The sequence below is a fragment of the Rhinopithecus roxellana genome, chromosome 8 (genome assembly GCF_007565055.1).
Source record: "Rhinopithecus roxellana isolate Shanxi Qingling chromosome 8, ASM756505v1, whole genome shotgun sequence".
NCBI classification, from domain to species: Eukaryota; Metazoa; Chordata; class Mammalia; order Primates; family Cercopithecidae; genus Rhinopithecus; species Rhinopithecus roxellana.
The window spans coordinates 129,431,808-129,456,819 of record NC_044556.1 but is presented as its reverse complement, the minus strand read 5'-3'; the positions used below and the strand labels follow the sequence as shown (position 1 = coordinate 129,456,819).

Genomic DNA, 25,012 nt, shown 5'->3' with positions numbered 1-25,012 from the left:
AAATCCACTCCCTCACCAGTATGTGCAAAAGTGTAAGATGTGTCTTATTTATGCAAGAAAGTGAGTCCTTTTTTCCTAATTCTTACTCTCACATACACACACTTCTCATCCTGCCCATGCTGACAGTTTTCAAAAGAAAACCCAAAATCTCATATTATAACTGGTCATGGTGTTAAAGCTAGTTGAAAAACTGAACTAGTATTTCTTTCAAGGTTTTAAAATAACTCCTATTGCTACTACTTCACTGTCTCTTCTCTGTTTTATGCAACATTCAATTCTTCAAAAGAGTGACAATAAAAGAACCAGATAGCTTCACCTGCTCAAATAGCGGGAGTATTGGTACAACTTCCTTGTCAGTTCAATCGCATCTAGCTCTAATCGCGCAACTCCTATATCGTGTTTCTCACCACTTTCGTCCTCCAACTTTAGGAGACAGTCTTGGTCAGTAAAGTTGGGTATCATTAAAATCAGCAAGTTTACCATCCACTGGATCATAGATATATGTAACTCATCCATCTGTTAAAAAATGAGTATAATACAAATGACCCACTTTAAGTAAATCAAATAGTAAAAACCACACCAAATTTTAAAATAGAAATGATCGTGCCTGTGTCCAACTTTCAACATTACAATTCTTAATGAAATCAAATCATCAGCTAGCATGACCCTATTTTCTTTTGCTCACTATACGACATTAAGCTACTCTCTTTTTTTATTGATATTTGTTTATTTAATTTTTTTGAGACAGGGTCTCAAAAAATCTCACTCTGTTGCCCAGGCTGGAGTGCAGAAGCATAATCACAGCTCCCTGCAACCTTGACCTCCCCAGGCTCAGGTGATCCTCCCATCTTAACCTCCTGAGTAGCTGGGACTACAGGAACACACGCCACCATGCCTGGCTAATATCTGTATTTTTTGTAGAGATGGGCTTTACCATGTTGGCCAGGCCAATCTTGAACTGCTGGGATGAAGCAGTTCCCCCACCTCGGCCTCCCAAAGTGCTAGGATTACAGGCGTGAACTACACACCCAGCTACTAGTCTCTTCTTTAGCCTGGTCATAGATAATAACCTATTAAAGCTACAATTCTCAAGTTGTACATCAAGGCATTCCAGGGCTCCACAGCAAACTCGCAAGGATGCCATAGGATTTTAAATTGAGGGAAATAACAATGATATGTAACATCTGCCAGACACAGCATGAACTTAACACAGTTCACAGTTTTCAACTTTAGATGCACTGTATTAATTTTGATGACATCATATCTTTTTGAAACTGGTTTGATTGGTGGTTGTGTGATTAAAAAAACAAGTATTGTGTGAAAATTAACATGCAACAGAAAATGAAGGTGGTAACATCCAATCTGATTCCAAGGTCAGAGAAGCTGTACCATGGCAACGAGTACACGCCTTACATTGGTAAGCGATATTGAATAAATGAGAATAAAATAAAAGGTTTTTTCTTTCAATGTATGTGTAGTACTTTTCCAAATGGTTAATAAATTGTTAGGACATTAAATATTTAGTAAGCAGTTTGAACCTACCTATTTAATAAACCTACTTAACTGTGAGGTATTTCTTTTGACTTAGGATTGTGAAAATATTGAAACCCAAAGGGCACTGTGAATAGAGAAAGTTGGAGAACCTCTGCATTACAGTATTTGCTGAGGCTGGGTCCCACAAATAAAATACAAAAAACCTGTATGCAAAAATCAGACACAACATACTTGTCAAATACCCTACTCCCTTTCTCTGTTTAGTTCTGGAGTATTTCTCTAGGCTTAAACATGATCTACTCTGAGAAGACTTACTAGTTTCCACTGGCTCTAATTTGCTCCCCTTCCCATGTTTCTACAGTACTTTGTACATATCTCTATCATAGTCATTTGCACGTCTATCTCCTCAATTCACCTGTCTGTAAGACATGAGCCATCAACTTATCCCTGCATACCACACACAGTACTTACCAGGGAGTAAGTGCTTAATAAATGTTTCTGGAATGAATGAATAAAAATAAAATCCAATACTAAAACCCAAACTTCCTGCTTCTTGATTCAGATGGAAAAGTTGTTAATGACCTAAGGCAATGTTGATTAATGTATTTGACACCTGAATTTCCATATCAGGAAAAGGGGCAAACTTTCCTGAGAAAGAGTAAAAAAGGCAAGTCTTCTTCACAGGAAAAACATACTACTTCCTTACATATTCTACTAGCTATGTCCCTGCTGCTTGTCTGTGAAAGTGCATAAATTCCCAACTATTCTTTCATATACCAATGGCCTAGATTATACTATCATTGAAATAACTCATTTTTGCTTACATAAAATATTAATCAATCCTTGGACTATCCTTAGGAAATAAGCACAAATAGATATCTTAATTTAAAAGTTATATCAGAGAGATTAAATGGTAGAATCAAGGTCAAACAATAAACTGTAGGTAAATTTAAAATTAAAATAAATTAAAAATAAAGAATATCTTTTACTTTCTTAAAGCCATGTCATTCTTTTTAATGAGATGGAAAGTAAATATAATTTTTGTACTAAAATATAGATTTACTGTGATTCTTATATAAAATTCTTAAAAGAGATTTTAAGATGAATTAACTGCTTTTCTTTTATGAAAAGACTTCTTCCAAATTTACTAATCTTTTCAGGGATAACAGGTGATTAATTAGCCACTTCTTAGCTGATATTAAGAAATAAATAGGCCAGGCATGGTGGCTGACACCTGTAATCCCAGCACTTTGGGAGGCCGAGATGGGTGGATCATGAGATCAGGAGTTCGAGACCAGCCTGGCCAAGATGGTGAAACCCTGTCTCTACTAAAAATACAAAAATTAGCCAGGCGTGGTGGCATGTGCCTGAATCCCAGCTACTCAGGAGGCTGAGGCAGGAGAATTGCTTGAACCCAGGAGGCAGAGGTTGCAGTGAGCTGAGAATGTGCCACTGCACTCCAGCCTGGGTGACAGAGCACGACTCCGTCTCAAAATAAATACATACATACATACATACATACACACACACATAAAAAGCAGGTCGGGCATGGTGGCTCATGCCTGTAATCCCAGCACTGTGGGAGGCCAATGTGGGAGGATTGCCTGAGCTCAAGAGTTCGAGACCAGCCTGGGCAATATGGTGAAACCCCATCTCTACAAACACACACACACACACACTTAATTTGTCCCTTCCAAATATATGTGAAATTTAACAATGAGCAAAAGAAACTTACACTATGGAGAGGTCATTTTGAAAATGGACAGGAGGAAATATTTCCATCTTGGTGTGAGTTTGTTGCTAAAAATGATACATAGCTCACCTTTTAAAAGTCTAAAATCTATATATATAAAAAATCTGGAAGTACGTTTCTCATCTTTTTAAAAATCTTAGAAATACAGCATTTCAACTGACTGGGAACACTTTGTTAAAATATAGGAATGCTATATTGAATAATGTTTTAGACAACTGTAAGAACAACTGATTGACATTATGATAGATGGAAAAAAATACTAGTTAATTAAAAAAAAAACTTTTGCATAACTGATTGATGGAATTGAAATTTCTTTCTCTCTCTCTTTTTTTTTTTTTTTTTTTTTTTTTGAGACATGGTCTCGCTCTGTTTCCCAGGCTGGAGTGCAGTGCCACAATCATAGCTCAGTGCATCCTTGACCTACCAGGCATAAGTGATCCTCTCACCTCAGCTTCCCAAGTAGCTGTGACTATAGGTGTATGCCACCACGCCTGGCTAATTGTTTTATTTTTTGTAGAGGTGAGGTCTTGCTATGTTGACCAGGTTGGTCTTAAATTCCTGGGCTTAAAGTAATCCTCCTACCTTGGCCTTCCAAAGTGCCAAATTACAGGCATGAGCCATCACGCCTGGCCTGATTGATGGAAATGAAAAGTGAATATTATAATTTAATAAATACAGCCACTGATGTATTTCTTCAATTTGGATTCATGTTTCTTTCTAAGCTATCATTTCAGCAGTGACCACCATTAAAAATTAGTATTGAAGGAAACTGAATTTAGAAGCAAACTTAAAATAACTTTATAATCACAAGTTTAATCTGCAATTTAAACCTGCAATTATAAAACATCATGAAGCTTGTTTAATCAGCTTTTTGAATCATTACCAAAAATCATGATAAAAAACGTTTAGAGATCAGTGTTTTAGACAGCCAAGCAGCACAGGTAAAATGGAGTAAGGAGGCAAAGGAAAAACAATAACAAAAAAACTGGAGGTAAGAACACGGACCAGGACGGAAAATGAACGGTGAGTGAAAACCCAGACAAACTTTTCTGTATTTATTTTTATTTAACTTTTATTTTAGGTTTAGGGGTACATGTGCAGGTTTGTCACACAGGTAAATTGCATGTTGTGGGGGTTTGGTGTACAGATTATTTCATCACCCAGGTAATAATAACCAATAAGTAGGTTTTCAATCCTCATCCTCCTCCCACTCTCCACCCTCATGTAGGCCCCAGTGTCTGTTTTCCCTTTTTTTGTGCCTGTATGTATTCAATGTTTAGCTCCCACTTATAAGTGAGAATATGTGGTATTTGGTTTCCTGTTCCTGTGTTGGTTTGCTTAGGATAATGGCTTCCAGCTCCATCCATATTGCTGCAAAGTACATTATCTCATTCCTTTTTTGGGTACACAGTATTCCATGGTGAATATGTACCACATTTGCTTTACCCAGTCTACCGTTGATGGAGCATTTAGGTTGATTTCATGTCTTTGCTATTGTGAATAATGCTATGATGAACATATGAGTGCACATGTCTATATGGTAGAATGATTTATATTCCTTTGGGTATGAGCCAATCATGGGATTTCTGGGTAGAATGGTAATTCTAAGTTCTTTGAGAAATTGACAAATTGCTTTCCACAATGGCTGAACTAATTTACATATTCCCACCAGCAGTGTATAAGAGTTCCCTTTTCTCCAAAACCTCACCAGCCTTTTTTTTTTTTTTTTTTTTTTTTTTGAGACAGAGTCTGGCTCTGTCTCCCAGGCTGGAGTGCAGTGGCCGGATCTCAGCTCACTGCAAGCTCTGCCTCCCGGGTGTACACCATTCTCCTGCCTCAGCCTCCAGAGTAGCTGGGACTACAGGCGCCCGCCACCTCGCCCGGCTAGTTTTTTTTTTGTATTTTTAGTAGAGACGGGGTTTCACCGTGTTCGCCAGGATGGTCTCGATCTCCTGACCTCGTGATCCGCCCATCTCGGCCTCCCAAAGTGCTGGGATTACAGGCTTGAGCCACCGCGCCCGGCCTCACCAGCCTTTTAATTGGGGCATTTAGCCCATTTATGTTCAAGGTTAGTATTGATGTGTGTGGATTTGATCCTGTCATCATATTGTTAGCTGGCTACTATGCAGACTTGTTTGGTTGCTTTATAGTAGTCTAAATACCTAAGCGTGTATTTGTCGTGGCTGGTAATGGTCTTTCTTTTCCATATTTAGCACTCTCTTCAGGACCTCTTGTAAGGCACATCTGGTCACAAAAAATTCCCTTAGCATTTGCTTGTCTAAAAAGGATCTTATTTCTCCTTTGCTTATGAAGCTCAGTTTGGCTAGATATGAAGTTCTTGTTTGGAATTTCTTTTCTAAGAATGCTGAATGTAAGCCCACAATTTTTTTTGACCTGAGGATTTCTGCTGACATGTCTGCTGTTAGCCTTATGGAGTTCGCTTTGTAGGTGACCTGCCCATTCCCTCTATCTACCTTTAACATTTTTTCTTTCATTTCAGCTTTGGAGAATCTGATGACTATGTGTCTTGTGGATAGTCTCCTTTTGTAGTATTTTTCAGGGACTCTCTGCATTTCCTGAATTTGAATTTTGGCCCCTTTAGCGAGGTTGTGAAAATTTTCGTGCATGATATCCTGAAATATGCTTTCAAAATTGCTTGGTTTCTCTCTTTTTCGGGAATGCCAATGAGTTGTAGATTTGATCCTTTTACATAATTTCATATTTCTCAGAGGTTTTGTTCATTCATCTTTATTGTTTTTTCTTTATTTTTGTCTGACTGAGTTATTTCAGAGAGCCAGTCTTCAAACTCTGAGATTTTTTTCCTCAGCTTAGTTGATTCTGCTGTTAATACTTGCAATTGCATTACGAAATTCTCGTAGTATATTTTTCATTTCCGTCAGATTAGTTTGGTTCTTTTTTATTTTTTATTTTTTTGAGACAGAGTTTCACTCCTGTTGCTCAGGCTGGAGTGCAATGGCGCGATCTTGGCTCACTGCAACCTCCACCTCCAGGGTTCCAGCGATTCTCCTGCCTCAGCCTCCTGAGTAGCTGGGATTACAGGTGCCCACCACCATGCCCAGCTAATTTTCTGTATTTTTAGTAGAGATGGGATTTCACTATGTTGGCCAGTTAGTCTCGAACTCCTGACCTCAATCGATCCACCCACCTCAGTCTCCCAAAGTGCTGGGATTACAGGTGTGAGCCACCACGCCTGGTGGTTCTTTCTTATAATGACCATTTCATCTGTCAGCTCCTGTATCATTTTATTGTAATCCCTAGATTCTTTGGATTGAGTTTCAACTTTCTCCTGTATGTTGATGATCCTTGTTCCTATACACATTCTGAATTCTATTTCTGTCATGTCAGCCTAGTTAAGAAACATTGCTGGGGAACAGTGTGGTCATTTGGAGGTAAGAAGACACTCTGTATTCTTGAGTTGCCAGAGTTCTTGTGCTTTCTAATCTTTGTGAGCTGATGTTCCTTCAGTCTTTGAAGTTGCTGTCCTTAGAATGAATTTTCTTTCTCTTTCCTCCTCTTTGACACCCTTGGAAGTTTGATTCTGGTGTAAGGTGGGTTCAGTCAACCTGCTTCATTTCTGGAAGATTTTAGGGGTCCAAGGCTCAGCTTAGGCCTCCTGGACTGCATTCTGTAACTCTAGGGTCTGGGATCAGGTCCTCAGCTTTGTAATCTGGCCCCTTGAGGTTAGGAACCTACTGTATTGGAAGAGCCAAGGAGTTCCCAGACGACTAGTCACAACACTCCAATGGGTGATGCCAGCCAGAGCAATTCACTAGGTGGTGACAGTGGGATGTGTGCTTGTTTACACACACCAGGAGCAGCAGCAGTGCAGCAGGGTGCATGCTCATCAGCTGTGGTGGGGCACTAATGAGGGCAGGGATGTGGACATTTGCAGTGGCAGCAGTGCAGCATGTTGCAGGGAGTAGCCCACCAATGTCCCTGTGCATGTTCACACTGGTGGTGGCATCAGCATGGGGGCAGAGTGTTGGCAGGCGCAGGACTGGTAACCTCTGTGCACATATTCACAAAGGCAGCAGTGGCCGCACAGGTGGGAGGCAGGTCTGCTGGTATCCGTGTGTAGTTTCATGCCAGCAGCAGTGTTGGCACAGTGGCGGAGCACTGGCAAGCACGAGGTTAGCAGTCTCTGTACCCATGAACACTCCAATGGCAATGGCAGTGCAGCACAGGGTGTGGGGCCACTGGTTTCCTTGCATACCTTTGCATTGGTTATGGGGTGGGTAGTGTGATGCACTCACAGTGGCAGCAGTTGGCATGGTAGGGTGCATGTGCACATGTGAGCTGGTGGGGAAGGAGGGGCAAGTTCTGAATACATGCACCCACACTAGCAAAGCAATGTAGGGGATGGTCATGGGTGAGTGCACACTGGCAAATGGCATTGGGGAGGCTGTGATGGGTAGAGTATGTGGGCGGGCTGGTGCTCGTTAGTGGGGGATGCTCTGCTGGAGCTCTCCAATGGTCAGGCATGGTCTACAGGTACAGGAGCTATGATGCAGGCCCCTGGGAGGCACCTCAGCCAGGCATCCAAGTCTGCACTGCAAACAGGCATGGTCAGGCTGGAGTCCTGGGAGAGTCCACAAGACAGGGGGGTGCTTAGGTGAAACTGGCCCTGTCTCATGGGCAAGATCACCCTGTATTGTTCAGGTCTGATAGTTCCCCTAAAACTAATATCTCCTAAAGGAGCAAGGCAGGCCTTGGGGGATAGGCATCCCGACTGTGCTCCACTAGAGATGCTCCTGCACCAAACCCTCCAGGCTCCCCACTGGCTGGAGTGCCACCCCTACCACCTCTCTAAGCAGCTCTCTCTGCCAGCTTAAGTGACTGTGGGGGTCCTGGGATCTCCTGCTGTCTGAATTTCAGATGCCTATGTCAAGGGAAGGTCACTTCTCAGCTGCTTAGCTCACTTTTTCCCCAAGAGTCATTGGGGGCCAGGAAGGAGTCCCAGTGTGTGGTATCCCTATGCAGGGTTTCCAGCTTCCTCCCCCTTTAGCCCAGCATCTGTATCTTCCCTCCTCCACTCTCAATGCCTTCCCTCTAAAGATATGCTTGGAGTGCACCAGTCTTTCTGATCTTCTAGTCCCTCAGTGGCAGATGTTTCTCCTGGCTGAATTTAGTCAGCCATCTTGTCTCCTATATCCAACTTTTCTGTTTCTAAATATTAATAAGAGTTAATATGGATACACAGGATACATATCATTCCTCATAGAGTTTACAATCTTGCAAATTTTCTACACAGATTAATGATAACAATGCAGTGTTACAATTGAGGTATATAAAGGCACTTTCTAAGTGACCCTATACTATAAAAATTAAATTCTAGAAAATAACAAATTGAGCATATGATTCCATGGAGATAAAACCCTAATGGTAAATCAAGCATTTTGTCAAAGAAGGGATTAATGTAGCAGCACCATCAGATACCAACAGTGCTGGAATATTCTTCCTAAATTCATTCAACAAACATTTATTAAGTCCCACCATGTGACAACACTCTGCTACCCTTTTTCTTATTCATTTTGGTTATCAGAGGAATTTTTCCCAAGCCTGTGGATTGCCTGAATCCATACTTCCAGCTTAACATATTTGCTCCTTGACTCTTCAATTCCAAAACTCCATTCCAGAGGCAGAAACATTCTGCTTTTAAAAATCCATTGAAAACTATTTGAGAAATTATTATACAAGCTTCTATTTTGCCCTCTCAACCTCCTGCTTCATTTAAATGGGAGAACTTTGTTTTTCCTTGAAGAAATTTGCAGCCGAGGCAAAATATAACATCAAAAATCCTTACAAGTACATACGTGGCGCTGAAGTTCAATGTTACCATTGTTAATTTCATTGCCTATCTTCAAAAGCCATTGTTGAATCATGTTAATTATGTATGCTTGGAGTACCCTGAAGGAAAAATCAAGTAAAATAAAAGTGACTGGCTGATTTAAAGGATAAATGTAACTATCAGCTATGAGAAAGAGTTTTATTTGGCTGGGTATTGTAAACTTAGATGCTGACAATTGCTTGAGAACTCAGGAAAGGGGAATCAAAGCCCTGAATTCTCTGGTATGATAGTTTACTCACTGACAAAGCTTTCCTAACCCCCATGTAGGTAGCAAGATGCACTGTGGACAAAGCAGATCGTACCTTCAATATTAGCTCTCTACTGTAAAAACCTACACCCTTTACATTTACTTCCAGGCTAGTACTATGTGAGAAGAATAAATTTTAAAATCCTCTCAATGAATGACTTCCAGCATGATAGTGTGAGGAGCAAGGCTGCCCTCCCCACTGCCCCCCACCCCAGTGAAACTGGTAACAATTATTTTTTTAAATACACCACTTAAAGCCTCTAAAAATGGTGCTATGGAGAAGTTCCAAAAACATCTATTCAAGAAAACCTGTGAAGATTCAGTAAGAAAGGCAATAATCTATGGTATTTGAACCATGACTGCTCCCTCCTCTCCTTAGCTCAGTGAGGCAGCAACTCCATTTCAGAATGCTGTAGCCAAGAACACAGAGCTCCCTAACCCTCCAGCTCCCAATCAGATGGCTTTCTTCTCAGGAGGAACAGGACATCATGGATTTTTATACTGCCTCCAGCTATATGTTGATGAGTCTAGGTACTGGGTAAATGCAGGTAACAAGTAGGGGTTGTCTTCTTCCACCCATCCCCTATTTATAGAGTAAAGACTCTACCCTATGCATAGCATGCTGAGAATCATGGGTCCCTGATTGTCTGGGCTTGTAAGGCAGTGGTTCCATTCCATGAGAGGCAATCCAAGAAGACCTCAGGCTGCTACTTTCCCCTCTAAGGAGTGCTCAGCTCTGACAGTGTGAGTGTCACTCAGAGAGAAGCTTACCATTGTCCCTACCCCCAGCTCCAGAACCCTAGCTCAGATATTTTGCCTGGAGGTAGAAGAAGGCAAAAAAAAAAAAAAAAAAAAAAAAAAAGAAAATTAAAAAGCTCCTAATCTTATCCCAAATAAACTAACTTCATTTGCAACACAGCCTGAAGACGTTCAAATCTAAGGGTGCTTTCAAGAACAGTGGAGGTTTGGTGAAATGCAGTTCAGTGGAGATTCAAGATAGAGGCTAAACTGTAGGTGAACTAGTTTGCAGGAGAGAACCAAGGACTGAGACAACTGAGGGAAGGCCACTTGGGTTAAGAACAAGATCAAACACTGATCTCAGGAATTATTCTTTCCAAGGAGCCCAAATTACATGAAAGTAGTTTTAGAGCAATATATGCCCCAGAGAATTATTGAAAACAATAATTAGTGAAGTTTAACAGTTTGGTGTGGTCAAAGAAAAAGAAGCGAACCTTGACAAACACAACTGTCACTGCAGGGTGACAGTATGCATACCCAAAAACTGCACCTTCTTGAGAGCAAGATCAGGGACTTAAGACAAGGAAGAAGGGGGTAGCAACAAAAGTTGCTACAGTATATTATCTAATATGTTCAGTATCCAAAAACCAAAAACAACAACAACAACAACAACAACAAAAAAACCTTACAAGGCATGAAAAGAAACAAGAAAGTATGAAATATACACCAGGCAGGCAACAGAAACTGCCTGTGAGACTGATCAGACCTCAACTTCAAAGTAGCTAAGGTTTGGCTATGTCCCCACCCAAATCTCATCTTGAATTGTAGCTCCCATAATTCCCTCATGTTGTGGGAAGGACCCAGTGGGAGATAATTGAATCATGGGGATGGTGTCCCCCATACTGTTCTCGTGGTAGTGAATAAGTCTCATGAGATCTGATGATTTTATAAGGTGAAGAGCCCCTTTCACTTGGCTCTCATTCTCTTCTCTTGTCTGCCACCATGTGAGATGTGCCTTTCACCTTCTACCAGGATTGTAAGGCCTCCCCAGCCATGTGGAACTGTGAGTCCACTAAACCCCTTTTCCTTTGTAAATTACCCAGTCTCTGGTATGTCTTTATCAGAAGCATGAGAATGGACTAACACAGTAAAATCGGTACCAGGAATGGGGTGCTACTGTAAATATACCCAAAAATGTGGAAGCAACCTTGGAACTGGGTAACAGGCAGAGGTTGGAACAGTTTGAAGGGCTCAGAAGAAGAGAGGAAAATGTGGAACAATTTGGAACTTCCTAGACACTTGTTGAATGGCTTTGACCAAAATGCTGATAATGATATGGACAATGGAATCCAGACTGAGGTGGTTTCAGATGGAGATGAGGAACTTCTTGGGAACTGGAACAAAGAAGATTCTTGTTATGTTTAAGCAAAGAGACTGGCGGCATTTTGCTCCTGCCCTAGAGATTTGTGAAACTCTGAGCTTCAGAGAGATGATTTAGACTATCTGGTGGAAGAAATAAATTCCTTCCTTCCTTCCTTCCTCCCTCCCTCCCTCCCTTCCTTTCTTTTTTTTTTTAAGACAGAGTCTCCCTCTGTCACGCAGGCTGGAGTGCAGTGACGTGATCTCGGCTCACTGCAAGCTCTGCCTCCCGGGTTCATGCCCTTCTCCTGCCTCAGCCTCCCGAGTAGCTGGGACTACAGGCATGAGCCACCACACCCAGCTAATTTTTTGTATTTTTAGTAGAGACAGGGTTTCACCATGTTAGACAGGATGGTTTTGATCTCCTGACCTCGTGATCCACCCACCTCGGCCTCCCAAGGTGCTGGGATTACAGGCATGAGCCACCACACCTGGCCTTTTTCCATATTTTGTTTTGTTTTTTTGAGACGGAGTTTCACTCTTGTTGCCAAGGCTGGAGTGCAATGGTGCAATCTCGGTTCACCACAATCTCCACCTCCCGGGTTCCAGAGATTCTCCTGCCTCAGCCTCCCAAGTAGCTGGGATTACAGGCATCCACCATCATGCCTGGTTAATTTTGTATTTTTAGTAAAGATAGGGCTTCTCCATGTTGGTCAGGCTGGTCTCGAACTCCTGACTTCAGGTGATCCACCCATCTCGGCCTCCCAAAGTGCTGGGATTACAGGCATGAGTCACTGCACCCAGCCAGTGGAAGAAATTTCTAAGAAACAAAGCATTCAAGGGGTGACTTGGGTGCTGTTAAATGTATTCAGTTTTATTTTTATTTATTTTATTTTTTATTTTTTGAGACAGAGTCTCTATCTCACCCAGACTGCAGTGCAGTGGTATGATCTCGGACTGCAGCCTCCATCTCCCAGGTTCAAGTGATTCTCCTGTCTCAGGCTCCTGAGTAGCTGGGATTACAGGCATGTGCCACCACACCCAGCTAATTTTGCATTTTTAGTAGAGATTGAGTTTCACCATGTTGGCCAGGCTGGTCTCAAGTTCCTGACCTCAGGTGATCCAACTGCCTTGGCCTCCCAGTGTGCTGGGATTACAGGTATGAGCCACCGCACCCAGCCAGGTATTCAGTTTTAAAAGGGAAACAGAGCATAAAAGTTCAGAAAATTTGCAGCCTGACAATGCAAGAGAGAAAAATATCCCATTTTCTAGGAGAAATTCAAGCCAGCTGCAGAAATCTGCATAAGTAATGAGCAGCCGAATGTTAATCCCCAAGACAATGGGGAAAATGTCCCCAGGTCATGTCAGAGACCTTTGGGGCAGCCCCTCCCATCACAGGCCTGAAGGCCTAGGAGGAAAAAATGGCTTCGTGGGCCAGGCCCGTGAAGAGCATACAGACTGCTCTGCTGTGTGCAGTCTAGGGACTTGGTGCCCTGCATCCCAGCTGCTCCAGCCATGACTAAAAGGGGCCAAGGTACAGCTGGGGCCATGGCTTCAGAAGGTGCAAGCCCCAAGCCATGACAGCATCCACATGGTATTGAACTTGCAGGTGCACAGAAGCCAAGAATCAAGGTTTGGGAACCTTAGCCTAGATTTCAAGGATGTATGAAAACGACTGGATGTCCAGGCAGAAGTTTGCTGCAGGGGTGGGGTGCTAATGGAGACCTCTGCTAGGGCAGTGCAAAAGGTAAATGTGAGGTGGGTACCCCCACACAGAGTCCCCACTGGTGTGCTGCCTAGTGGAGCTGTGAGAAAATGGCCACTGTCCTCCAGATCCCAGAATGGCAGATCCACCAACAGCATGCACCATGTGCCTGGAAAAGCCATAGGCACTCAACCCCAGCCCATGAAAGCAGCCAGGAGGGAGTCTGTACCCCACAAAGCCAATGAGGCAGAACTATCCAAGACCATGAGAACCCACCTCTTGCATCAGCGTGACCCAGATGTGAGACATGGTGTCAAAGGAGATCATTATGGAGCTTTAAGATTTGTCTGCCCTGCTAGATTTTGAATTTGCATGGAGCCTGTAGCCCCTTTGTTTTGGCCAATTTCTCCCATTTGGAATGCCTGTATGTACCAAATATCCGTACCCCCTTTCTATCTAGGAAGTAAATAACTTGCTTTTGATTTTACAGGCTTATAGGTGGAAGAGATTTGCCTTGTCTTGGCTGAGACTTTGGACTGTGGACTTTTGAGATAATGCTGAAATGAGTTAAGACTTATGGGGACTGTTTGGAAGGCATGATTGGTTTTGAAATGTGAGGACATGAGATTTGGGAGAGGTCGGGGCAGAATTATATGGTTTGGCTGTGTCCCCATCCAAATCTTATCTTAAATTGTAGCTCCCATAATTCCCTCATGTTTTGGGAGGAACCCAGTGAAAGATAATTGAATCGTGGGGGTGGTTTCCCCTACACTGTTCTCATGGTAGTGAATAAGTCTCATGAGATCTGATGGTTTTATAAGGGGAAATCCCTTTCACTTGGCTCTCATTCTCTTGTCTGCTTCCATGTGAGATGTGCCTCTCACCTTCCACCATGATTTCCTGTGAGGCCTCCCCAGACATGTGGAACTGGAAGATCATTAAAATTCTTACTTTTGTAAATTGCCCAGTCTTGGGTATGTCTTTATCAGCAGTGTGAAAATGAAGTAACACATGTTAGTTCATGTTCACAGAACTAAAGAAATCCATGATTAGATAAGCAAAGGAAGGTATTATAACAATGTTGTAGCAAATAAGAGAATAGAAATTAAGGCTGGGCGCGGTGGCTCAAGCCTGTAATCCCAGCACTTTGGGAGGCCAAGACGGGCGGATCACGAGGTCAGGAGATCGAGACCATCCTGGCTAACACGGTGAAACCTCGTCTCTACTAAAAAATACAAAAAGCTAGCCAGGTGAGGTGACAGGCGCCTGTAGTCCCAGCTACTCAGGAGGCTGAGGCAGGAGAATGGCATAAACCTGGGAGGCGGAGCTTGCAGTGAGCTGAGATCCGGCCACTGCGCTCCAGTCCAGGAGACAGAGCAAGATTCCGTCTCAAAAAAAAAAAAAAAAAAAAAAGAGAATAGAAATTAAAAATGTAAATTGGAAAAAAGAAATAAATGAAAATTTTAAAGTGAAAAAGAACAGTAACTGAAAAATGTTTTAAAGTCACTACTAGGGCTCAACAGTAAATTTGAACTGGCAGAAGAGAGAAGAATTGAACCTGAAGATAAATATGTGGAAGTTATTCAAGCCAAAGAATAAAGAGAAAAAGAATGAAGAGACAGGAAAACAGTCTTGAAGAAATATGGGACACCCTTACACATAAAGGGAGTACTGGAAGTAGAGAAAAGAAAATACATAAAAATATTGAAAGAAACAGTAGCTGAAACTCTCCAAATTTATTGAAAAACAATAACACATTCAAGAAGCTTAACAATTTCCATGTAAGATAAACACAAAGAGGTCTACAAACTTATATATGAGAATTAAAATGCTAGAAGTCAAAATAAGGAGAAAATCTTGAGAGTGGCAAGAGAAAAACAACACATCACTTACAAGGGAGTTCCAATAAGATTAACAGCTGACTTCTCAGAATACACAATAGAGGCCAAAAAGTAGCAGGATAACATATTCATACTACCTAAAGAAGAAAAATGTCAACCAAGAATCCTATATCCAACAAACATATGTTCCAAAAATGAAGGTGGAATAAAGACTGCCCCAGATTTTTAAAAAACTGAAGAATTTGTTGCTAGTAGATTTTCCGTACAATAAATCCTAGAGGAAAATTTTCAGGCTGAAAGTAATGACCACAGATGGTAATTAGAATCTACACAAAAAACAAGGCAGTGTAAAGAAAATTATGCAATTTTAAAAGACAATATGAATGCTTATTTTCTATTTCTTAACTGATTAAAGAACTTGTATAAAATAATGTATGATGTATTGTTGGACCTATAACATAAAAATGTAATATATGTGTAATATATATGTCAAAACAGCACAGAAGAGGTGGATGGGAGCAAACTCTAATGGGTGATAGAAATGATGACAGATGGTAAATTTATAATTATAACAATGTATTTTTGGCTTGTAATATTATATTAGTCCAATTCTACAATGCTATAAAGAAATACCCTAGACTAGATAATTTTTAAACAAAAGAGGTTTAGTCGACACACAGTTCCACATGGCTGGAGAAGCCTCAGGAAGCTTATCATCATGGCAGAAGGGGAAGGAAAAACAAGTACCTCTTCACAAGGCAGCAGGAAAAAGAGAAGTGCAAGTAGGGGAAATGCCAAATGCTTATAAGACCATCATATCGCATAAGAACTCACTCTCATGAGAACAGCAGGGGGAAACAGCCCCCATGATCTAATCATCTCCTTTCCTTGACATGTGAGAATTACAGGTCCCTCCCTCAACACATGAGGATTACAATTCAAGATGAGATTTGGGTAGGGAAACAGAGCCAAAACATATCATTCTGTCCTGGCCCTTTCCAAATCTCATATAATTTCACATTTCAAAACCAATTATGCCTTTGCAACAGTCCCCCAAAGTCTAAACTCATTTCAGGATTTACTCAAAAGTCCACAGTGTAACATCTCATCTGAGCAAGGCAAGTCCCTTCTGCCTATGAGCCTGTAAAATAAAAAAACCGTTAGTTCCTTCCAAGATACAATGGGGGTAGAGGCACTGGATAAATGCTGTCATTTCAAATGGGAGAAATTGACCAAAACAAAGGGGCTACAGTCCCCATGCGAGTCTGAAATCTAGCAGGCCAGTCATTAAATCTTAAAGCTTCTAAATAATCTCTTTTGATTCCATGTCTCACATCCGGGTCATGCTAATGCTTGGGCAGCTCCACTCCTGTGGCTTTGCAGGGTGCAGCCCCTCGCCTGGCTACTTTCATGGGCTGGTGTTGAGTGTCTGTGGTTTTTCCAAGTGCACAGGGCAAAGTGTTGATGCATCTACCATTCTGGGGTCTGGAGGACAGTGGCCCCCTTCTCACAGCTCCACTAGACCCCAGTGGGGACTCTGTGTGGGGCCTCCAACTCTAAATTTCACTTTTGTACTGCCTTAGCAGAGGTTCTCCATGAGGGCTACACCTCTGCAGCAGACTTCTGCCTGGATATCCAAGCATTTCCATACATCCTCTGAAATCTAGGTGGAGATTCCCAAACCTCAATGCTTGACTTCTGTGCACCCACAGGCCCAAGATCATCCTCTGAAGCAATGGCCCAAGCTGTACCTTGGCCCCTTTTAGCCACGACTGGAGCTGAAGTGGTTGGGACACAGGGTGCCATGTCCAGAGGCTTCACAGAGCAGCAGGGGCCCCAGGCCTGACCCAAGAAACCATTTTTACCTCCTAGGCCTCCAGGCCTGTGATAACAGGGGTTGCTCTGAGGATCTCTCACGCCCTGGAGACATTTTCCCCACTGACTTGGCTATGAACATTCAGTTTCTCATTACTTATGCAAATTTCTGCAGCTGTCTTTAATTCCTCCCCAGAAAATGGGTTTTTCTTTTCTACCTCATGGTCAGGCTGCAAATTTTGCAAACTTTTATGCTCTGCTTCCTCTTGAATGCTTTGCCACTTAGAAATTTCTTCCACCAGATACCCTAAATCATCTCTCTCAAGTTCAAAGTTCCTCAGATTTCTAGGGGAGGGGCAAAATGCCACCAACCTCTTTACTAAGGCATAGCAAGAGTAACTTTTACTCCAGTTCCCAGTAAGTTTCTCATCTCCATCTGAGACTAGCTCAGCCTGGACTTCATTGTCCACATCACAATCAGCATTTGGTCAAAACCATTCAACAAGTGTCTAGGAAGTTCCAAACTTTCCCAAATCTTTCTGTCTTCCTCTGAGCCCTCCGAACTATTCCAACTTCTGCCCATTATCCAGTTCCAATGTGGCTTACACATATTCAAGCTAACTTTATAGCAGTATCCCACTTCCGGTACCAATTTCCTGTATTACTCCATTCTCACACTGCTATAAAGAAACTACCCAAGACTAGGTAACTTTTTTTTTTGAGGTGGGGTCTCACTCTGTCGCCCGGGCTGGAGTGCAGTGGTGCAATCTCGGCTCACTGCAACCACCACCTCCCAGGTTCAAGTGATTCTCCCACCTCAGCCTCCCAAGTAGCTGGGATTACAGATGCCTGCCACCACACCCAGCTAATTTTTGTATTTTTAGTAGAGATAGGGTTTCACCATGTTGGCCAGGCTGGTCTCAAACTCCTGACCTCAAGTGATCCATTCACCTCAGCCTCCCAAAGTGCTAGGATTACAGGCGTCAGCCACCACACCTGGCCAAGACTAGGTAACTTATAAACAAAAGAGGCTTAATTGATTCACAGTTCCACATGGCTGGGGAGGCCTCAAGAAACTTACAATCATGGCAGAAGGGGAAAAAGAAGCAAGTGCCTTCTTCACAAGGCAGCAGGAAAGACAGAGGTGCATGCAGACAGGGGAAATGCTAGATGCATATAAAACCATCAGATCTCAAGAGAACAGCATGGGGGTAACTGCTCCCATGATCTAATCACCTTCCTCCATTGACATGTGGTGATTACAATTTAAGATGAGATTTGGGTGGAGACACAGAGCCAAACCATATCAAATATTAAGAGATGTAATGTGTATAAAATTATACCACAAAAGGTGGGAAAAGGAATCAAACTAGATAGAACTAACATATCTATATGTCACTGGAATTAAGCCAGTATAAATCTGAAACTGATTCTGATAAATTAAGAGGTTTAGGGTAAACTCTAGAGAAGCCATTAAAAAAACTTTTTAAATGTAGTGAAAAATCAGTAAAGAAATGAATTCTACATTAGAAAGTATTCATTCAATACAAAAAAACAGTAAAAGAAAAACAGAGAAACAAAGAAGTCATGAAACAAAACAAGCAGTAAGATGGCAGATGTAAATCAAACCATGTCAATAATATCATTAAATGTAAATGGATTTAACAATCCAATTAAAAGGCAGAGATTGTCAGACTGGACTGAAAACATGAATCAACTATATGCATAGAAGACACACATGAGATTCAAATATACAAATAGATTAAAAGCAAAAGGTATATAATAGTATAAAAGGAAAAGATATATAACAGTAACCACAATAAAGCTGCTGTGGCTGTACTGATAGCAGATTAAATAGATTTTAAAATTTAAAAAGTTATTAAAAATAAGGAAGGATATTTTATAATTATAAAAGGATCACTCCATCAAGAAGATATAACAATTATAAACATGTGTGCACCTAATAACAAAGTACCAAAAGACACGAAGCAAACACCAAGAGAAGGGAAGGAAAAAACAGACAATTTAAGAATAATAGTTGGAGACTTCAATATCCCACTATCAATAATGGTTAGAACCGCTACACAGATGATAAATAAGGAAACGGAAGATTTTAACAATACTATAAACCAACTAGACCAGACATATCTAGAACACTTTCTCCAGTAACAATGAAATATATATTTTTCTCAAGTGTACATGGAAAATTCTCCAGGATAGACAAGATGCTAGACCATAAAACAAACCTCAATAATTTTAATGCTGGAATAATATAACATATATACTCATACCACAGTGGAATAAAATTACACAAATGAATGAAAATACACAAATGAATGAAATCCGTAACTGGAAAGAAATAGGGAACTCACAAATATGTGGACATTAAATAACATATCCTGAATAACAAATGGGTCAATGAATAAATTACAAGAGAAAGCATAAAAATACTTTGAGATTAATGACAATGAAGACACAGGCCAGATGTGGTGGTTCACACCTGTAATCCCAGCACTTTGGGAGGTCGAGGTGGGTGGATCACAAGGTCAGGATTTCGAGACCAGCGTGGCCAATATGGTGAAACCTCGTCTCTACTAAAAATACAAAAAAATTAGCCAGGCATGGTGGCACATGCCTGTAATCCCAGCTACTCAGGAGGCTGAGGCAGGGGAATTGCTTGAATCTGGGAGGCGGAGGTTGCAGTGAGCCGAGATTGCGTCACTGCACTCCAGCCTGGGTGACAGAGTGAGACTCTGTCTCAAAAAAGAAAAAAAGAAAATGAAGACTCAGGAAGACACAACATATCAAGCACTCCTTAGAGGGAAATTTATAGCTGTAAAATCTATGTTAAGAAAGAAGAAAAATCTCAAATCGATAACCTAACAGCTCACCTTAAGACTATGGAAAAGGTAGAGTAAACTAAACGTAAAGAAAGTGAAAGGAAGGAAATAATAATGACTACAGTGGAAATAAATACAATAGAGAATAGAAAAACACTAAAGGAAATCAATGAAAGATGATTATTTGAAAAGATCAGCAATATTAACAAAGATTTATTTGTTATAAGAGAAGGCTCAAATTATTAGAATTGGAAATGAGAGAGGGGATGCTAGTACTGATCTTCTTTCAGAAATAAAAATGATTATAAAGGAATACAATGAACAATTTTGCTAACAAATTGGATAACTTAGATGAAATTGTCAAATGTCTAGAAAAACACACACAAAAAACGGATTCAATAAGAAATAGACAATACAAGTAGACTTTTAACAAGTGAAGCAATGGAATCAATTTTCAAAAACCTACCCACAGAGGGCTGCACCACTGAATCCTCCCAAAGAGCCAAAGATGAATCAACACCAATTCTTCACAAAATCTTCCAAAAGATAAAGATGGAGGGATACTTCTAACTCATTTCATGAAGGCAGTATTACACTGATATAACACCAGGTGAAGACATCACATGAAAAGAAAACAGACCAATGTCTCTTATGAATATCAGTGCAAAGACTAGCAAACAGAATCCTGAACTGATCAAAAGTATTTTACACAGTTACCAAGTGGGATTTATCCTATGCAAGCAAAGTTAATTTAATATCCAAAAAACTGAATGTAATACATCATATGAACATGAAAAAAATAATCACATGATCATCTCACTAGATGCAGAAAAAGCATTTGTCAAAATCCAACAACTTTTTATGTAAAAGCATGCAACAAATTAGGAATAGAAGAAAACCTCCTAAATTCAATAAAAGGCATCTAGGAAAAACCCACAACTATATTATACTTAATAGTGAAAGACTAGATGCATTTCCCCTAAGAATAGGAACATCTTCCATTCAACATTGTATTGAGGTTCCAGCCAAAGCAATTAGGCAAGAGAATGAAATCAAAGGCATCTAGATTAAAAAGAAACTACTTCTACTTATAGATATGATATTTTGTATAGAAAATACTAAGAAGTCCTTTAAAAAATGATTGCAACTGATAAATAAATTCATCAAGGTTTTGGGATGTAAGATCAATATTTTAAAAATCAATTGTATTCCTATACACATGCAATAAACATTATCTGAAATAAAGTTTTAAAAATCCTATTTGCAATAACATTAAGAAAGTACTTAGGAGTAAATATAACAAAAGAAATGTATAGCTTATACTCAGAAGACTATAAAACATCATGGAAATAAATTAAAGAAGATACAAATAACTGGAAAAGCATCCCATGTTCACGTTGAAGACTTAACATGTTTAAGAGAGCAATATTCCCATTCTGATGTACAGATCCAACAAATTCTTTTTCAGAATCCCAGTTAATGGCTTTGTAAAATTAACAAGCTTATTCTAAAATTTAGAATGGAATTGCAAGGTACCCAGAAAAGCCAAATAATTCTGTAAAAGAAGAGTCAAGTAGAAAGACTCACATTTTCCATTTTCAAAATGTTCTACAAAGCAAGAATAAGTAAGACAGTGTGTTACTGGCACAAGGGTAGACATATAGATCAACATGATAGAATTAATCTTCAGAAATAAATCCATGACTGATTTTCATCAAAAATGTCAATACCATTAAATGGAGAAAGAATAGTCTTCAACAAATAGTGCTGGTACAACTAAATACACACATGCAAAGAATGAAACTGGACCCTTACCTCATACCACATACAAAAATTAACTAAAATGGATCAAAGACCTTAATGTAACAAAGCAAATGCTACAAAACTCTTAGAAGAAAACATAGGGGTAAATTTTCATGACCTTGGATTTGGCAAAGAATTCTTTTTTTTTTTTTTTTTTTTGAGACGGAGTCTCGCTCTGTCGCCCAGGCTGGAGTGCGATGGCCAGATCTCAGCTCACTGCAAGCTCCACCTCCCGGTTTTACGCCATTCTCCTGCCTCAGCCTCCCGAGTAGCTGGGACTACAGGCGCCCACCACCTCGCCTGGCTAGTTTTTTGTATTTTTAGTAGAGATGGGGTTTCCGTGTTAGCCAGGATGGTCTCGATCTCCTGACCTCGTGATCCGCCCATCTCGGCCTCCCAAAGTGCTGGGATTACAGGCTTGAGCCACCGCGCCCAGCCAAGAATTCTTAGCTATGAAACCAGCACAAGCAACAACAACAACAGCACAGAAAAAATTTCCCTCTAAGAAAATATACAAATAGCCAATAAGCATGTGAAACAATTCTTCACATCATTTGTCATTAGGGAAATGTGAATCACAACCACAATAAAACATCACTTCAGTCCCACTATTATAGCTAGAATCAAAAGTCAGATAATAACTATTGGCAAGTATGTGGAGAAATCAGAACTCACATTGCTGATGTGAATGTAAAATTGTGTAGGTTTTCCAAAAACACCTTGGAAAACAGTCTGACAGTTGCTCAAATTATTAAAAATAGAACTGCCATATGACCCAGCAATTCCACTCCTTAGGTAATATATACCCAAGAGAAATGAAAACAAATGTCTGTCCACAAAAAGCATGCACATCAATGTGTACTGAAACATTACTCATTAAGGTCAAACTATGGAAACAGTCCAAAAGTCTATCAATGGATAAATGAATAAATAAAATGTGGTATATCCATATATAGAATATGATTCAGTCATAAAAACGAAATACTAAAATATGCCACAACATGGATGAACCTTGAAAACATTATGCTAAGTGAAAGAAGTTAGACACAAAGACCACATAGTACAATGATTCCTTTCAAATAAAATGTCCACAACAGGCCGGGTGCGGTGGCTCACGCCTGTAATCCAAGCACTTTGGAAGGCCAAGGCGGGCGGATCACCTGAGGTCAGGAGTTCAAGACCAGCCTGGTGAAACCCCAGCTCTACTAAAAATACAAAAATTAGCCAGGCGTGGTGGCAGGCGCCTATACTCCCAGCTATTCGGGAGGCTGAGGCAAGAGAATCGCTTGAACCCGGAGGCAGTGGTTGCAGTGAGCCGAGATCTCGCTATTGCACTCCAGCCTGGGGAACAAGAGAGAGACTACATATCAAAAGAAAAAAAAAAAAAAAAAAAAAAAGTTCACAATACAATCAACAAAGACAAAGTAGATTTGTAGTTGCTTAGGGGCTGGGGGTAGGATGGTGGGAGAGGATGGAGGATTGCAGAATGATAGCTAAAGTGCATAAGTCTTCTTTTTGAGGTGATGAAATATTCTAAAATGGACTGGTGATGGTTACTTATATCTATAAATATACTGAACACCACAGAATTGTACACTTTCAAAAAGGGAATTATATGATATATGAATTATATTGCAATAAAGCTTTAGGAAAATTCTCTCAAAGCAAAAGAAAGTTATGGGGACTTACGAAACAGAATCCACGTCTATGTGCTGTGGAACAATACCAGTAAGGTTTAACAATAAATCCAACTGTGATTTCATTTCATTAATTTTTTCATCTATTTCCTGCCATTCTTCAAGAGGTGTATCAGGAAACTCCAGGTTTTCCAACTTGAAAGAACAGAAGTCAAGAGAACTAATCAAAATTGGAAGAATTTTGGAGTAACCTAGAAAAGTAAAAAAAGCATTAATTTTTAGAAGTATTTGTAAGACTACTATTTTAATACCAAATTATAAAATCCTACTGAGCAAGGGCATATCTTTTAAAAACCTTTTATTATCCTACAGCTTGATTAGCAGAGAACCTTATAAAAAGCAGTTCCTTAATAAATGTTTAATGAATAAGCATTGCGTAATTGGTGCTTTTATGACTAACAAACTATTTTTTCAATGACAGTTTATATCCTTAATTTCTTGTCTTTTCAGCTGAGAATCAAATGCATTAAACCCAGAAACTATCAACTATAGTTTTCTGTAAAAGACCTTACTTCACGACGTCATTCTTTTAGGAGGACAATGATAATAATCAGCTTCCTCATGATTATGGGATAGTGAATAACAAATGAAAATAGGTTATCATAGTTCTTGAATCATTTTTTAGGTTATTGATCAGGTTTTCATAAAGTTTATAGTTTTTGCTCTGAACAAAACTTGAGTGTGTATCCTAATGTGGATCCAGCAGACTGATTCACTAGGAGATTATGGCAAAATACCCTCTTTTTCTTATTCATTTGCAAAATACGAAATGAAAACACTCCCATCTCAAAGTTATATAAAGACAAGTAATTTAAAAGGAAACTGTTTTTCTTGTCCTTGATGAAAATATTTTCACTGGCTTCCTTCATCAGTAAATTTTGATATTTCAGGAGTATTCAAAATGATCTGCTAATTTCACCACCATTCATAATTTTGATTTCTTCTATTTTAAACCATTTGCTACCTCATTTTTCTCTGCCCATTATTTACAGTCATCCCTCAGTATCTATAGGGGATTGGTTTCAGGACCCCCATGGATACCAAAATCCATGGATTCTCAAGTCCCTTACAGAAAATGATGTGGTATTTGCATATAACCTATGCACATCCTCTTGTATACTTTAAATCACCTCTAGATTACTTATATTACCTAATACAATGCAGATGCTATGTGATATTTATTATACTATATTGTGTTTTTATTTGTATTTTTTTAAGTATTTTTGATTCATGGTCGATTGAATCTGAGGAATCAATCTTAATCCAAACCTGCAGATACAGAGGGTCGATATGGATAAGTATTGCCATTTTATCAATAACTATATTATTGCTGCCATAGAAAATGTAATTGTGTTTCCCCATGTAGCTTTTATAGTGTAGTTTTATATGGAACAATTGTGCCAGTCAATGGCTCAGGGTTGCCTGAGACACTTTACTGAGAAGGATTCTTAAGAAACACATGATGCACTGAGCAAAAATGCTTTAAGGGATTTGTAATATATTTCATGGGTTTTGGAGGATGGAACTTCAGTATCTTTCATGGAAATTTGGGATATTAAGTCACTCTAACTCAGGGGTGGGGCAGCGGACAAAACTGAAGTCTAGAATTTGCTAAGGAGTAGAGGTCCTGGTAACACCAGGATTCTCTTGGGAACCCTATTTCTCTGAAGCAGTACATCTTAAGAATAAAGGAGGAGCAGAAATAGAACAGCCCTCGGAAAGCCCAAGGCCAGACTTTGTTTCAGCTCAGTCCCTGCTTGGATTAAGGTGATCTGTCCCTGCACTAAATGACCTGCCAGAAGAAAAAGTAAAATTCTTCTTATGAAATATAGTATCATCCCTAAAACTCTT

General features: G+C 40.1%; 1 protein-coding gene across 1 annotated transcript in view; it reads right to left on the bottom strand.

Annotated features, from left to right (window-relative positions):
- The window catches only part of AXDND1 (axonemal dynein light chain domain containing 1), a 161,920-nt gene that overhangs the window by 33,202 nt on the left and 103,706 nt on the right, over positions 1–25,012 (bottom strand). The window contains exons 16-18 of the mRNA XM_030936362.1: positions 23,154–23,352; positions 9,082–9,175; positions 317–516 (exon numbers count right to left, since the gene is read on the bottom strand). Coding sequence (XP_030792222.1) covers positions 317–516; positions 9,082–9,175; positions 23,154–23,352 — 493 coding nt within the window. The remainder of the gene's footprint in view (positions 1–316; positions 517–9,081; positions 9,176–23,153; positions 23,353–25,012) is intronic.